Genomic DNA, 14,395 nt, shown 5'->3' with positions numbered 1-14,395 from the left:
TCACCTACCCTTTCAAGTGGGTATAAATGATCTCTTCAGTTCTCCCTGGTGTCCTGACCAAGATGTATCCTTCAACCAACAACACTAAAACCAATTATCTAGTTATTTATCGCATTGCTATTTGTGGGTTCTTGTTGTGTGAAAGTTAACTGCCACATTTCCTACATTACAACCGTGACTCCACTTCAAAAAGTACTTCATTGGCTGTACAGAGTTTGGGGATGTTCTGAGATCATGAAAAGTATTAATGAAAATTTGTTGTTCTCCTTTTACAGAGCTGTTATATTTCCTTCTACAACATTACAAGAAACTTGTGAAACTTGCAAACAAAGGAATGCATATAACTTAATTGGTGATATAATAAGACTTACAGTTGCCAATCTTTGTCTGCCACCATGAACATTAACTTTTTGTATAAAGCAAAGGACAACCACCCCAAATCCGACATTGAGAATCGACACCACAGAGGGACTTGTCTGTGGGGTTGTCCTACTTTGAGAGAGTCTATTGCAGACAGGCATTGCAACCCCAGAGAACCCTACATTGAGAGTCTGTACCTAGAATCATAGAATGGTTACAGCACAGAAGGAGGCAGTTCAGCCCATCAAGTCCATGACAGCTCTCTGTAAGAGAATTCAGCTAGTCCCACTCCCCTGCCCTTTCCCTGTAACTCTGCAAATTTCTTATCTTGCAGTGCTTATTCAATTCCCTTTTGAAATCTGCCTCCACCATCTTCTCAGGCAGTGCATTCCAGATCTTAACCAATTGCTGTATAATTTCTTTTCCATGTCACCTTTGATTATTTTGTCAATCACCTTAAATCTGTGTCCTCTGGTTCTCAAATCTGCATCAAAGGGAACATTTTCTCTCTACTCTGTATATAGACCCCTCATGATTTTGAATGCCTCTATCAAATCTCCTCTCAATTGTCTCTTCTCTAAGGAGAAGAACCCCAGCTTCTCCAATCTATGCTCATAACTGAAGTCCCTCCGCTGCGGAACCATTATCGTAAATCTGTGCTGTACCCTCTCTAAAGCCTACACATCCTTCCTAAAATGCAGTGCCCAGGATGGGAGACAATACTCCAGTTCAGGCTGAACCAGTGTTTTATAAAGGTTCATCATAACCTCCACGCTTTTGTACTGTATGCCTCTATTTATAAAGTTGAGGATTCTGTCTGCCTTATTAACCACTTTCACAACCTGCCCTGCCACCTTCAATGACTTGTGTACCTTTACCCCCAGGTGTCTCGGTTCTTGCACCCCCTTTCGAATTGTATCCTTTAGTTTATATTGCCTCCCCTTGTTCTTCTACCAAAATGTAGCACTTCACATTTCTCTGCATTAAACTTCATGCACCATGTGTCTGTCCCACCAGCCTGTCTGTGTGCTCTTGAAGTCTATTACTATCCTCCTCACAGTTCACAATACTGCCATGTTTTGTGTCATCTGCAACTTTTAAAATTGTACCCTGCGCATCTATCTACGTCATTAATATAGATCAAGAAAAGCAGTGGTCCTAGTACTGACCCCTGGAGAACACCACTGTAAACATTCCTCCAGTCTGAAAAACAACTATTCACTACTACTTTCTGTTTCCTGTCACTCAAGCCAACTTTGTGTCCATGCTGCCACTGTCCCTTTTATTCCATGGGCTTCAACTTTGTGACAAGTATGCAACATTATCAAACACCTTTTGGAAGTCTATGAATACCACATCAACTGCATTACCCCCATCAACCCTCTCTATTACCTCATCAAAAAAATCAATCAAGTTAGTTAAACACGACTTGCCTTTAACAAATCCATCCTGGCTTTCCTTAATTAATCCATCCTTGTCTGAGTGACTGTTAATTTTGTCCTGGATTATTGTTTCTAAAAGCTATCCCACCACCAAGATTAAACTGACTGGCCTGTAGTTGCTGGGCTTATCCTTGCACCCTTTTTGAACAAGAGTGTAATATTTGCAATTCCGCAATCTTCTGGCACTACCCCTGCATCGAAGGAGGACTGGAAGATTATAGCCAGTGCCACTGCCATTTACGACCCTTACTTCCTCCAGTATCCTCAGATACACCTGATCTGGTCCTGGTGACTTATCATCTTTAACTACAGCCAGCCTTTCAATAACTCCTCATTATTAATTTTTAGCCCATCCCATATCTCAATTACCTCTTCCTTCACTATTCTCACTGCATCACCAAGGAGGAAGATGCTGCCAAAGTACTCATTTAGTACCTCAGCCATGTCCTCTGCCTCCATACGTAGATCCCCTTTTTGGTCCCTAATTGGCCCCACCCCTCCTCTTATTACCGTTTATTATTTATACCTTATAGAAGACTTTTGGATTCCCCTTTTGTTACTTGCCAGTCTCTTCTCATACTCTCTTTTGGCCTCTCTTTCTCACTTCCCCTCTGAACTTTCTATGTCCAGCCTGGTTCTCACTTGTATTATCAACCTGACATTTGTCATACACACCCGTTTTTTGCTTCATCTTACTCCCTATCTCTTTCATCGTCCAGGGAGCTCTGGCTTTGCTTTCTCTCTTTTGGGAATGTGCCGCGTCTGTACCTGAACCATTTCGTTAAAGGCAGCCCATTGCTTTGTTACAGTTTTGCCTGCCAATCCTGCATTCCAATTTGCCCAGCACAGATCCATTCTCACCCCATTGATGTTGGCCCTCCCCCAATTAATTATTTTGCTCTGGATTGCTCCTTGTTCTTTTCCACAGCTTACCTAAACCTTATAATGCTATGATCACTGTCCCCTAAACGTTCTCCTACTGACCTTTGATCCACTTAACCCACCTTGTTCCCCAGAACCAGATCCAGCAATGTACTGGTCAGGAAACTTCTCCCGAACACACTTCAGAAACTCTTCTCCCTCTCTGCACCGCAGCCTCACAGCTCCAGGGACCCGTGTTCGATTCTGGGTACTGCCTGTGCGGAGTTTGCAAGTTCTCCCTGTGACCGCGTGGGTTTTCGCCGGGTGCTCCGGTTTCCTCCCACAGCCAAAGACTTGCAGGCTGATACGTAAATTGGCCATTGTAAGTTGCCCCTAGTGTAGGTCGGTGGTAGGAGAATGGTGGGGATGTGGTAGGGAATGTAGGATTAGTATAAATGGGTGGTTGTTGGTCGGCACAGACTCGGTGGGCCGAAGGGCCTGTTTCAGTGCTGTATCTCTAAATAATAAATATATTAGGATAATTAAAGCCCCCATTATAACTATTCTATAGTTTTTGCACCTCACTGTATTTTCTTGGCAAATTTGCTCCTCTATATCTTTCCACTAGTTGGTCGCCTATAGTATACACCCAGTAGTGTAATGGTACCTTTATTGGTTCTTAACTGTAACCAAATTGATTCCGTCCTTGACTGCTCCACAGCATCCTCTCTCTCCCCAACACTCTAATATTCTCCTTAATCAATGCCGCCATTCCTCTTCCTTTCTTTCCTTCCCTATCTTTCCTGAACATCTTTTGTCCAGGGATATTTAGTACCCAGTCCAGCCCCATTTTGAGCCAGCCCTCCATTATTAGAATGACATCATATTCCCATGTGGCTATTTGCACCTGTAACTGACCAACCTTATTTACCGCACACTGTACATTTACATCCATGTACTGTAAACCTGAATTACATCTCACTATATTTTCTCTTAGTCTGACCCCACCTAATACCTTACTTTTTCTTACTTTAGTGCTATTTGTCTCTCCAAATTCTTTGTGCACCTTGCTTCTCTATTCTAATGTTACATCCTGGCTCCCATCCCCTGCCAAGTTAGTTTAACGCCCCCCCCCAAACAGCACTAACAAACCAGACTGAGAGGACATTGCTCCCTGCCCTGTTGATATGCAACCGATCCGGCCTATATGGGTCCAACCTCCCCAGAAATGGTCCCAATGTCCCAGGAATCTAAAGCCCTACCTCCTGCACCTTCTCTCCAGCCCAGCATTTATCTGAATGATCCTCCTATTTCTAAACTCACTAGCTTGTGGCACTGGGAGTAAACTTAATCTCCTTCCTAGCTCCCCTAAAATTTGGCCGCAGGTCCTCATCCCTATTTCTTCTTATGTTGTTGCTACTGATATGGACCACAACTTCTGGTTGTTCACCATCCCCTTAGAATGCTCTGCAGCCACTCAGTGATATCCTTGACGCTAGTACCTGGGAGGGAACACACCATCCTGGAATCACGACTTTGGCCACAGAAACACTGGTCTGCTTTCCTGACTATAGAATCCCAATCACTATTGCTTTCCCAATCTTCCTCCTGTCCCCCTGTACAGCTGAGTCACCCATAGGGCCGTGCACTTGGCTCTGGCTGTACTCCCCAGAAAAATCATCTCCTTCACCAGTATTCAGAACTGATCACTGGTTAGAGAATGATGCATTTAGCACACTCCTTCACTACCTCCCTGGTCCTCTTTAACTGCCTGGCAGTAACCCATTCCTCCTCTGCCTGCACACCCTTAAGCTTTAGGGTGACCACATCCAGAAACATGCTATCCATGTAGCCCTCAGTCTCACAGATGCACCATAGTGACAATAGCTGCAGCTCATGCTACGAAACCCGATGCTCGAGATCCTCCAGCTGACAATACTTTTTGCACTTGTGGAATTGTCCAGGACAAGAGAAGTATCCTGGAGTGACACAGGATGTTCACTCCATGGGACTGAGGTGCCCTGCCATGCTTCTATTTATTAGACTAACAAAACATAATAGAAATAAACTAAAGACTTATTTAAAAAGAAACTCACCAATCAGCACCTTCCCTTATGCTAATGTCACTTTTTTTTTACATCAGACTCTGATGCTTGTGCTCCCTCTAGGCTCGGGCCTCGGGCCTCAAACCCCCTCAGGTCTGCCCCTTTTACCTGTTGGTCTCCTGTATTGTTTCCCCTCAGGCTTGTTTTCTCTGACCTCAAAAGTGCTTACTTGTCTCGAGCATGCTTCTGTGGTATTGAATGTCCTCTGGCACATAACTCAATTGGCCATTCTCCACATGAGCTGACAGTGAGGTTCTCTGCCCATTCAACTGTTGGGGGCATCGTAGCTAAACCCAATGTTGTCTTCACCTAACCTCTGCACATATACACTTTCACCAGGGGTAATTGGATGTTAATCAGGAACAGTGGTCAGCTTTCCTTCTCTAACCAGGGATGCTTCTAATGAATTACAGTCTGTTCATTCAGGCATTGACCAGGAATCAAACCTGGTTTATAGGGCATTGGCTGTTTCACGAAGACAAACTCAATGAGCTGTCATGGTGCTCCGTGCTGCTCCTTCATTCGACTAGGGTCAGTGGGGTGCTGGAATTTTTAAATAAAAACAGAAACTGCTCAAAATACATGGCAGCTCAGTCAGGGTCAGATGCAGAAGAGACAGGCGAACCTTTCGTCTGGAGACCCTTCCTTGGAAATGTTCCCAGTTCTGAACAGGACGTTGCATTTGGGGGGGGGGTTGGGAAAGAGGTGTAGACATGTATAAAGTATTGGGGGAAAATGAAGGGTGATTCTGAGATTTGGAATGGGGCAGACGGGGGTAAATAAAGGAGGTGAAGAACAACATCTCTCCCTCACCTTCCCAGTGATTGTGCCTGTATCTTTCGTTTGCTTTTTTCCCTCACGTTGCTGTGCAGTGGGACATTTTTGTTTTCTGTCGTCGTTGTTTTAAATGTGATATTTTAATTTTTACAACTCAAACGTCAAGTTAACTGTGAACAACACACTGGCAGCCAAGTGATGAACCCCCACTCCCCTCCACTCCCCGGCTTTTCTGGGCAGATAATCTCCCGACTGGACCTCATTTAGGGGGAGGGTTGTTTTAGGTGAAATACGGTGGGAGGCTGTGGATTGCAGCAGCTGCTGATACTGGCAGCACAGAGAGAGAGAGAGAGAGAAAGTCCAGTCGGACTGGGAGACTCCAGTCTTAGTTGCAACTCAACTCGCTCACTCACTTTGAGCCGACAGTCTGCCAATGAGTGAGGCTGCACTTGGGCGGCTCCAGGCAACTTTCTAACTGTCCCACTGATCTGCAGAGAGAGCGAGGGACGAGATGGGGTTCGAGGGTGGATCGTTTCAGCGAGGAGGTAGACCCCGATCTGCAGTGTAACCTGTGCAACAAGGTGCTGGAAGACCCGCTGACAACCCCGTGCGGGCATGTCTTCTGTGCCAGCTGCGTGCTGCCCTGGGTGGTGCAGCAAGGCATGTGCCCGGTGCAGTGCCAGAGGATGTCCACCAAAGAGCTGAACCACGTCCTGGCACTCAGGAACCTCATCGCCAAGCTGGACATCAAGTGTGACTACCGCTCCAGGGGCTGCAGCAAGGTGGTCACCCTGCAGAACCTGGCCGAGCATGTGGAGATGTGCGACTACAGCCCGGCCAAGTGCAGGAACAAGGGCTGCAAGGAGGTGCTCAACCTGAAGGACATGGATGTGCACATGCGGGAGAGCTGCGAGTGCCGGCCGGTGGGCATCTGCGAGCAGGGCTGCGGCTTGGTGCTGCTGCACCGGGAGCTGGGCAGGCCGAGCGGCACTGCTGCGTGGCGGCGCTGAGAGCCCGCGGCGGAGCGCTCCAGCTGCGGGCTGCCCGCCTGGCTCAGGAGCTCAAGCAGCAGGCAGCCCGGGCCGGCAAGCGGGAGCAGGCGCTGCTCGCCCAGGTCTCAGCGCTGCAGAGCGAGGTGCAGCTCACCGCCCTGAAATACCAGAAAAAGTTTCAACCAGTACATGGTCCACATCAGCAACATCAGCAAAAACATCGCCGGATACTGCAAGGTGAGGGAGCAGTAGGAGAGTGAGAATGAGAGGGGGGTGGGAGGACGGGGGGGAATTGGGGAGAGGGAGAAGGAGGGTGAGGGGGGGAATTGGGGAGAGGAGGGTGAGGGGGGGAATTGGGGAGAAGGAGGGTGAGGGGGGGAATTGGGGAGAAGGAGGGTGAGGGGGGGGAATTGGGGAGAAGGAGGGTGAGGGGGGGAATTGGGGAGAAGGAGGGTGAGGGGGGGGAATTGGGGAGAAGGAGGGTGAGGGGGGGAATTGGGGAGAAGGAGGGTGAGGGGGGGAGGAATTGGGGAGAAGGAGGGTGAGGGGGGGGGAATTGGGGAGAAGGAGGGTGAGGGGGGGGGGAATTGGGGAGAAGGAGGGTGAGGGGGGGGAATTGGGGAGAAGGAGGGTGAGGGGGGGGAATTGGGGAGAAGGAGGGTGAGGGGGGGGAATTGGGGAGAAGGAGGGTGAGGGGGGGGAATTGGGGAGAAGGAGGGTGAGGGGGGGGAATTGGGGAGAAGGAGGGTGAGGGGGGGGAATTGGGGAGAAGGAGGGTGAGGGGGGGGCGGAATTGGGGAGAAGGAGGGTGAGGGGGGGGGCGGAATTGGGGAGAAGGAGGGTGAGGGGGGGGCGGAATTGGGGAGAGGAGGGTGAGGGGGGGGGGAATTGGGGAGAAGGAGGGTGAGGGAGGGGGGGGAATTGGGGAGAAGGAGGGTGAGGGAGGGGGGGGGGGAATTGGGGAGAAGGAGGGTGAGGGAGGGGGGGGGAATTGGGGAGAAGGAGGGTGAGGGAGGGGGGGGAATTGGGGAGAAGGATGGGGGAATTGGGGAGAAGGAGGGGGGGGAATTGGGGAGAAGGAGGGGGGGGAATTGGGGAGAAGGAGGGTGAGGGAGGGGGGGAATTGGGGAGAAGGAGGGGGGGGGAATTGGGGAGAAGGAGGGTGAGGGAGGGGGGGAATTGGGGAGAAGGAGGGTGAGGGAGGGGGGGAATTGGGGAGAAGGAGGGTGAGGGGGGGGAATTGGGGAGAAGGAGGGTGAGGGGGGGGAATTGGGGAGAAGGAGGGTGAGGGGGGGGAATTGGGGAGAAGGAGGGTGAGGGGGGGGAATTGGGGAGAAGGAGGGTGAGGGGGGGGAATTGGGGAGAAGGAGGGTGAGGGAGGGGGGGGAATTGGGGAGAAGGAGGGTGAGGGAGGGGGGGGAATTGGGGAGAAGGAGGGTGAGGGAGGGGGGGAATTGGGGAGAAGGAGGGTGAGGGAGGGGGGGGGAATTGGGGAGAAGGAGGGTGAGGGAGGGGGGAAATTGGGGAGAAGGAGGGGTGAGGGAGGGGGGAAATTGGGGAGAAGGAGGGTGAGGGAGGGGGGGGAATTGGGGAGAAGGAGGGTGAGGGAGGGGGGGAATTGGGGAGAAGGAGGGTGAGGGAGGGGGGGAATTGGGGAGAAGGAGGGTGAGGGAGGGGGGGAATTGGGGAGAAGGAGGGTGAGGGAGGGGGGGAATTTGGGGAGAAGGAGGGTGAGGGTGGGGGGGGAATTGGGGAGAAGGAGGGTGAGGGAGGGGGGGATTGGGGAGAAGGAGGGTGAGGGAGGGGGGGAATTGGGGTGAAGGAGGGGGGGAATTGGGGAGAAGGAGGGAGAAGGAGGGGGGGAATTGGGGAGAAGGAGGGTGAGGGAGGGGGGGGGGGAATTGGGAGAAGGAGGTGTGGGAGGGGGGGGGAATTGGGGAGAAGGAGGGTGAGGAGGTGGGGGGAATTGGGGAGAAGGAGGGTGAGGGAGGGGGGGGGATTGGGGAGAAGGAGGGTGAGGGAGGGGGGGGAATTGGGGGAGAAGGAGGGTGAGGGAGGGGGGGGATTGGGGAGAAGGAGGGTGACGAGGGGGGGGAATTGGGGAGAAGGAGGGTGACGTAGTGGGGGGAATTGGGGAGAAGGTGGGTGTGGGAGGGGGGGGGAATTGGGAGAAGGAGGGTGGGGAGGGGGGGATTGGGAGAAGGAGGGTGAGGGAGGGGGGGGAATTGGGGAGAAGGTGGGTGAGGGAGGGGGGGGAATTGGGGAGAAGGAAGGTGAGGGGGGGGGAATTGGGGTGAAGGATGGTGGGGGGGGATTGGGGGAGTGGATGGTGAGGGGGGGGGATTGGGGAGAAGGTATGGTGAGGGGGGGGGAATTGGGGAGAAGGTGGGGTGAGGGTGGGAGGGGGGGGAATTGGGGAGCAGGTGGGTGAGGGAGGGGGGGATTTTGGGGGAGAAGGTGGGTGAGGGAGGGGGGATTTGGGGGTGAGGGAGGGTGAGGGTGGGGGGGGAATTTGGGGGTGAGGGAGGGTGAGGGAGGGGGGGATTTGGGGGGAAGGGTGGGGGGATTTGGGGGGGAGAGAGTGAGTGGGGGGGGATTTGGGGAGAAGGAGGGTGAGGGAGGGGCAAATTGGGGAGAGGGAGGGAGAGGGTGGGGTGGGGGGGGATTGGGAGAAGGAGGGTGAGGGAGGGGGGGAATTGGGGGGTGGGGGAGGGAGGGAGTGGGGGGGGGAATTGGGGTGAAGGAGGGTGAGGGAGGGGGGAATTGGGGGGTAGGGAGGGGGTAATTGTGGTGAGGGAGGGAGTGAGGGGGAGAGGGAGGGGTGGGGGGGGAATTGGGGAGGAGGATGAGGGAGAGGGAATTGGGGGGCGAGGGAGGGGGGATTTGTGGAGGGAGGAATTTTGGAAGCAGGAGGTAAGGGAGGGTGAATTGGGGTGTGAGGGAGGGGGGAATTGTGGTGGAAGGGGGGGTAAGTGTGAGTGTGAATTGGGGTGGGATGGTGGGAGCGGGGTGAGGTAGGGGGGAATTGAGGGAGGTGGGTGAGGGTGGGGAGAATTGGGGAGGGAGGTGGGTGAGGGAGGGGAGAATTGGGGTGGGAGGTGGGTGAGGGAGGGGGAGATTGGGGAGGGAGGTGGGTGAGGGTGGGGGGAAATTGGGGAGGGAGGTGGGGTGAGGGAGGGGGGAAATTGGGGAGGGAGGGAGGGGGGAAATTGGGGGGGGAGGGGCGAGGGAGGGGGGAAATTGGGGAGGGAGGGTGGGGGGAATTGGGGAGGGTGGGTGGGAGGAATTGGGGAGGGAGGGAGGGGGGAAATTGGGGAGGGTGGAGGGGGCGAGGGTGGGGGGAATTGGGGAGGGAGTGGGCGAGGGAGGGGGAATTGGGGAGGGAGGGAGAGAGTGGGGTAATTGGGGTGGGGGGATTGAGGAGGGAGGGGGAGGGAAGAATTGGGGAGGGGGGATTGGGGAGGGAGGGGGAGGGAAGAATTGGGGAGGGAGGTGGAGAGTGGGGGAATTGGGGAGGGAGGTGGGAGAGGGGGGGAATGTGGGAGGGGAGGTGGAGAGGGGGGGATTGGGGAGGGAAGGGGTGATGGAGGGGATTTGGGGAGGGAGGGGTGAAGGAGGGGGTATTGGGGAGGGGGTGAAGGTGGGGGGAATTGTGGAGGGGGAGGGGGGGACTTGGGGGGGAGGGGGGGAGGGGGAGGGGGGGATTGGGGAGAGGGAGGGGGGAATTGGGTGAGGGGGAGAGGGGGGTGGGAATTGGGAGGGGAGGGGGAACTGGGGAAAGGGAGGGAGGGTGAGGGAGGGGGGGAATTGGGGAGGGGGAGAGGGAGGGGGGATTGGGGGGGAGGGAGGGGGGCAATTGGGGGAAAGTGAGGGAGGTGGGAATTGGGGAGGGAGATTCATGGTGTGGAGAATTTTGGAGGGTGAGGGAGGGGGGAAATTGGGGAGAGGAGGGAGGGTGAGCGAGGTGGGAATTGTGGAGTGTGAGGGTGGAATTGGGGAGGGGGGTGCATGAAGGAGTGGGTATTGTGGGGGGTGAGGGAGGGGGATAATTGGGGGGAGTGTGAGGGAGGGGGAATTGGGGATGAGGAATGGAGGGGGAATTGGGTCGATGAGGTAAGGAGAGTGAGTGAGCGAGGGTGGTGGGGGGAGAATTGGGGTGAGGGAAGGTGGTGGGGAGAATTGGGGTGAGGGAGGGTGGTGGGGAGAATTGGGGTGAGGGAAAGTGGGGGGAGAGGGATGGAGCCTGAGAAGTGAATTCGAGTGAGGAAGGGTGGAATGGGAGGTAGCATGGTGAGGAAATGAAGAGATGGTGGGTGATGAAGGGGAAAATGGGAAGGAACGAGAAGGGAGCCTGGGGAGGAGATGGCTACTTCTCACTCTTGCTTCTGTGTTTGTCTATTACACAAGTAGCCATCTATCTATCTATCAATTGCGTGTTTATTTCACTGCTGTTTTTGTACATGTCATTTGCAGTTGACAGCCTGGTTTGGTTGTTCAGTCACTGATGTGTTGGTTAAACCAATAATTGTCAGAAGCGAGTGCGAATGCAGTGAATGAATGCAATGAAAAAAAAAGGAATTAATTAATTGCAGGAATTCCAGTGAGCAGGAAGGAGGAAGAAGGCGATTATACATGTCTGTGATTTGTGTTTCAAAGTGGAGTAACTTTAGGATTTTAATCTTTGGTTTTATCTGCTGTTGACGCTAGAATGGAATGTCAAGCTAATTTAACGTGGACTTTACTTCACACAATAATTAATATTACTTGTTTTGGATCAAAATGGAAACAAAAGCAGTGCTGGGGGTCCACTCAAAAACCCTAATTATGGTTTAAAAAATCGATTAACCTTTTAAGTGTCAAAAAACATCTGTCTCCAATTTTGTGCTTAACTTTTATACTAATTCAAAGACATAAAGTTGATTGGAACACTGATTTTTTAAAAAAAAAGACAAATTGGTTGACGTGTTCAAGATATTGTACAATCCAATCACCTGATCTTTCAAATTCTGCTTCATCCAGGCTGGGCTTCTCTGCGATGTGTGAGAGAACAGGGTGTTCTCGTGTTTAGCTCGTATTCTAAATACAGCTGTTCGCGGGAACCCTGCAGTGATTTAAAATTTGGAATCGAGGATTACAAGGAAACCCTTCAACAATCCATTGTGTTGGCAAACCTTTCATTTACTGCAGTGAGTCCTGCCCTGGGCTGCAGTTTGTAGTGTTTGAACTGTTGTTTGTTTGAGTTGTGTATATCGATCCATTTTATAAAACTACAAATTTGGTTGGGATGTTTTCTGATTCATTTACCCTTCAGACACAAAATTACACGCAAATGAAACGTTTCGCAATGAGGAGATGAAAATGTGTGTGTGTTGTGGTATAGAGTTTGGATGGCTTATGTGTTCATTATAAGGAGTCTTAGTGTAAACATCCCATCATCGTTGTCTTTGAGCCTCAGTGCAAACAGTCCGTTAACTTTCAGGCTCTGAGGATGACACTTTTGTTCGTAATCTGTTCATTGACAATAAACAGCAATACTGAGGCTATGGAAAAATATTGTTGGTGCTCAATGGCTCAGGTTTAGGGGAGTTAAAACACCAGGGAGAAGGATCACAATAGTTGTGGAGAAATGTGTAACAGTTTGTAGGATCTGACTGCAGTATTTGTCCCATTGGAATCACTTGCTTAAACCGACACTGGTTCCCTGGCATTGGTAGGGTGCAGAGGTGGCAAGAGCCATTTATTCTGTGTTTCTTTGTTTCAAAAGACCTGTTCTCCTAACTTGCTACACTGTGGCCAGAATGTTAGCTGAGTGATGTTCTTCAATGGGTTGTACTGTTGAAGGGGAGTTTGCAAAGTCAGAGTCAACAAGAAACAGGCATTAAATTCTGTACCTTCCATTGAATTGATGCACGCCTTTGGCACTAAACAAAGTAAAATGGGATGCTAGAAATTGCACCCAAATTCTTACTTTAAAAAAAATCCCTTTTAATACTTTTTCTTGCAGCATTTAAAAAGACTAGGTGAGTGGGGTTAATGTTTTCAGTGCACTTCCACACCTGCTGCAACCTCCTCACCCCCCCCTCAATCCCCTCCGCCTGCCACCGTAAACTTATGTCCCAAACCTGACCCAAATTTAAACCACTTCTATATAAGTGGCAGTATGAGCAACAAACTGATATCCCTAAGCTAGATGCTGTATTGAAATGGTCACATTGCGTGTAGGTACACAAGGTTTGTGTTGCTTTGGCTGTAAATTAATCTTAGTCGTTTGACATTCTGAAACTTCTGTCAAAACACTTTCTGCCCTGTTTAATGAACTCTGTAGAATGTACAACTTTGGACTAGGGACGTGGATTTCCCAGTGGGAGTGTGAGGTCATCATTAAGATCCAAGACAGATAAATGAGAATTGTTTTTTTAATGGGGAGAGACAAGGACCAGTGGAGGAGCAAAAGAGATTTAGGTACTGAAATCACTAAAAGCTACTGCACAGGTAGAAAAGGAAATCATAAAGGCGAATGGAATGTTGCCCTTTATCTCGAGGAGCTTGAAAAACATAGGAGAGCAAGTGAAGCTCCAAATGGTCAGTCCTTATTTGTGGGAATTTCAAGAAGTATAAATTGACCTTGAAGGGGGTACAATGTAGATTCACCAGAATGCGGTGCAGTGGTTAGCACCGCAGCCTCACAGCTCCAGGGACCCGGGTTCGATTCTGGGTACTGCCTCTGCGGAGTTTTGCAAGTTCTCCCTGTGACCGCGTGGGTTTCCGCTGGGTGCTCCGAGTTTCCTCCCACAGCCAAAGACTTGCAGGTGATAGGTAAATTGGCCATTGTAAATTGCCCCTAGTGCAGGTAGGTGGTAGGGAATATGGGATTACTGTAGGGTTAGTATAAATGGGTGGTTGTTGGTCGGCACAGACTCGGTGGGCCGAAGGGCCTGTTTCAGTGCTGTATAAATAAATAAAATGAATCCAGGGTTTAAAGGATTAAGTTATGAAGATAGGTTGCATGAACTTGGCTTGTGTTCCATTCAATTTAGGTGTTTATTCTTTCTTTTGGGCCTCCTTATCTCGAGAGACAATGGATACGCGCCTGGAGGTGGTCAGTGGTTTGTGAAGCAGCGCCTGGAGTGGCTATAAAGGCCAATTCTGGAGTGACAGGCTCTTCCACAGGTGCTGCAGAGAAATTTGTTTGTTGGGGCTGTTGCACAGTTGGCTCTCCCCTTGCGCCTCTGTCTTTTTTCCTGCCAACTACTAAGTCTCTTCGACTCGCCACAATTTAGCCCTGTCTTTATGGCTGCCCGCCAGCTCTGGCGAATGCTGGCAACTGACTCCCACGACTTGTGATCAATGTCACACGATTTCATGTCGCGTTTGCAGACGTCTTTATAACGGAGACATGGACGGCCGGTGGGTCTGATACCAGTGGCGAGCTCGCTGTACAATGTGTCTTTGGGGATCCTGCCATCTTCCATGCGGCTCACATGGCCAAGCCCGCAAGGGGTGATATAATTGAGGTGTTTTAAAATGATAACGAGATTCAGTCGGGTAGATCAGAGAAACTGTTTCCTTTGGTGGAGGGGAGTCCAGAACAGCCCAGTCCTGCACAGCATTTAAGCACCTGGAATAACATCACTCATCCTGGACCATTCCACCGCCTTGCCATTTTTGACCAGAAACTGTCAAAGGCTCTTTCATTCTAATTTCTTTTGGCACGCGTTTCTTTTCTAATTTCCTAATGAGGTGACTAGGGACAGCTAAGAATGAAGGATGAAAAGGATTGCTACAGATGAAGTTGCATTGAACAGTGCTTTGGGCAGTGCTCACTGCACCGGCAGTGGGGGGAGGGGGAAATGGAGCA

At 51.1% G+C, this 14,395-nt stretch overlaps 2 protein-coding genes across 2 annotated transcripts in view; both read left to right on the top strand.

Annotated features, from left to right (window-relative positions):
• The first annotated feature begins 6,117 nt into the window (after positions 1–6,117).
• Positions 6,118–6,612, top strand: LOC137379886 (E3 ubiquitin-protein ligase PDZRN3-B-like). The gene has a single exon (XM_068051289.1). The coding sequence runs from the start codon at positions 6,208–6,210 to the stop codon at positions 6,553–6,555; it is 348 nt and encodes a 115-aa protein (XP_067907390.1). The 5' UTR covers positions 6,118–6,207; the 3' UTR covers positions 6,556–6,612.
• Positions 6,613–6,633: 21 nt separating this feature from the next.
• LOC137379885 (PDZ domain-containing RING finger protein 4-like) overlaps positions 6,634–14,395 on the top strand; it is a 523,744-nt gene continuing 515,982 nt past the window's right edge. Inside the window, exon 1 of the mRNA XM_068051287.1 lies at positions 6,634–6,774. Coding sequence (XP_067907388.1) covers positions 6,727–6,774 — 48 coding nt within the window. The 5' untranslated portion in view covers positions 6,634–6,726. The remainder of the gene's footprint in view (positions 6,775–14,395) is intronic.

The sequence above is a fragment of the Heterodontus francisci genome, chromosome 18, assembly GCF_036365525.1.
Source record: "Heterodontus francisci isolate sHetFra1 chromosome 18, sHetFra1.hap1, whole genome shotgun sequence".
NCBI classification, from domain to species: domain Eukaryota; kingdom Metazoa; phylum Chordata; class Chondrichthyes; order Heterodontiformes; family Heterodontidae; genus Heterodontus; species Heterodontus francisci.
Note: the sequence above shows the minus strand (reverse complement) of the source record. Positions and strands in the feature narration are given on the sequence as shown.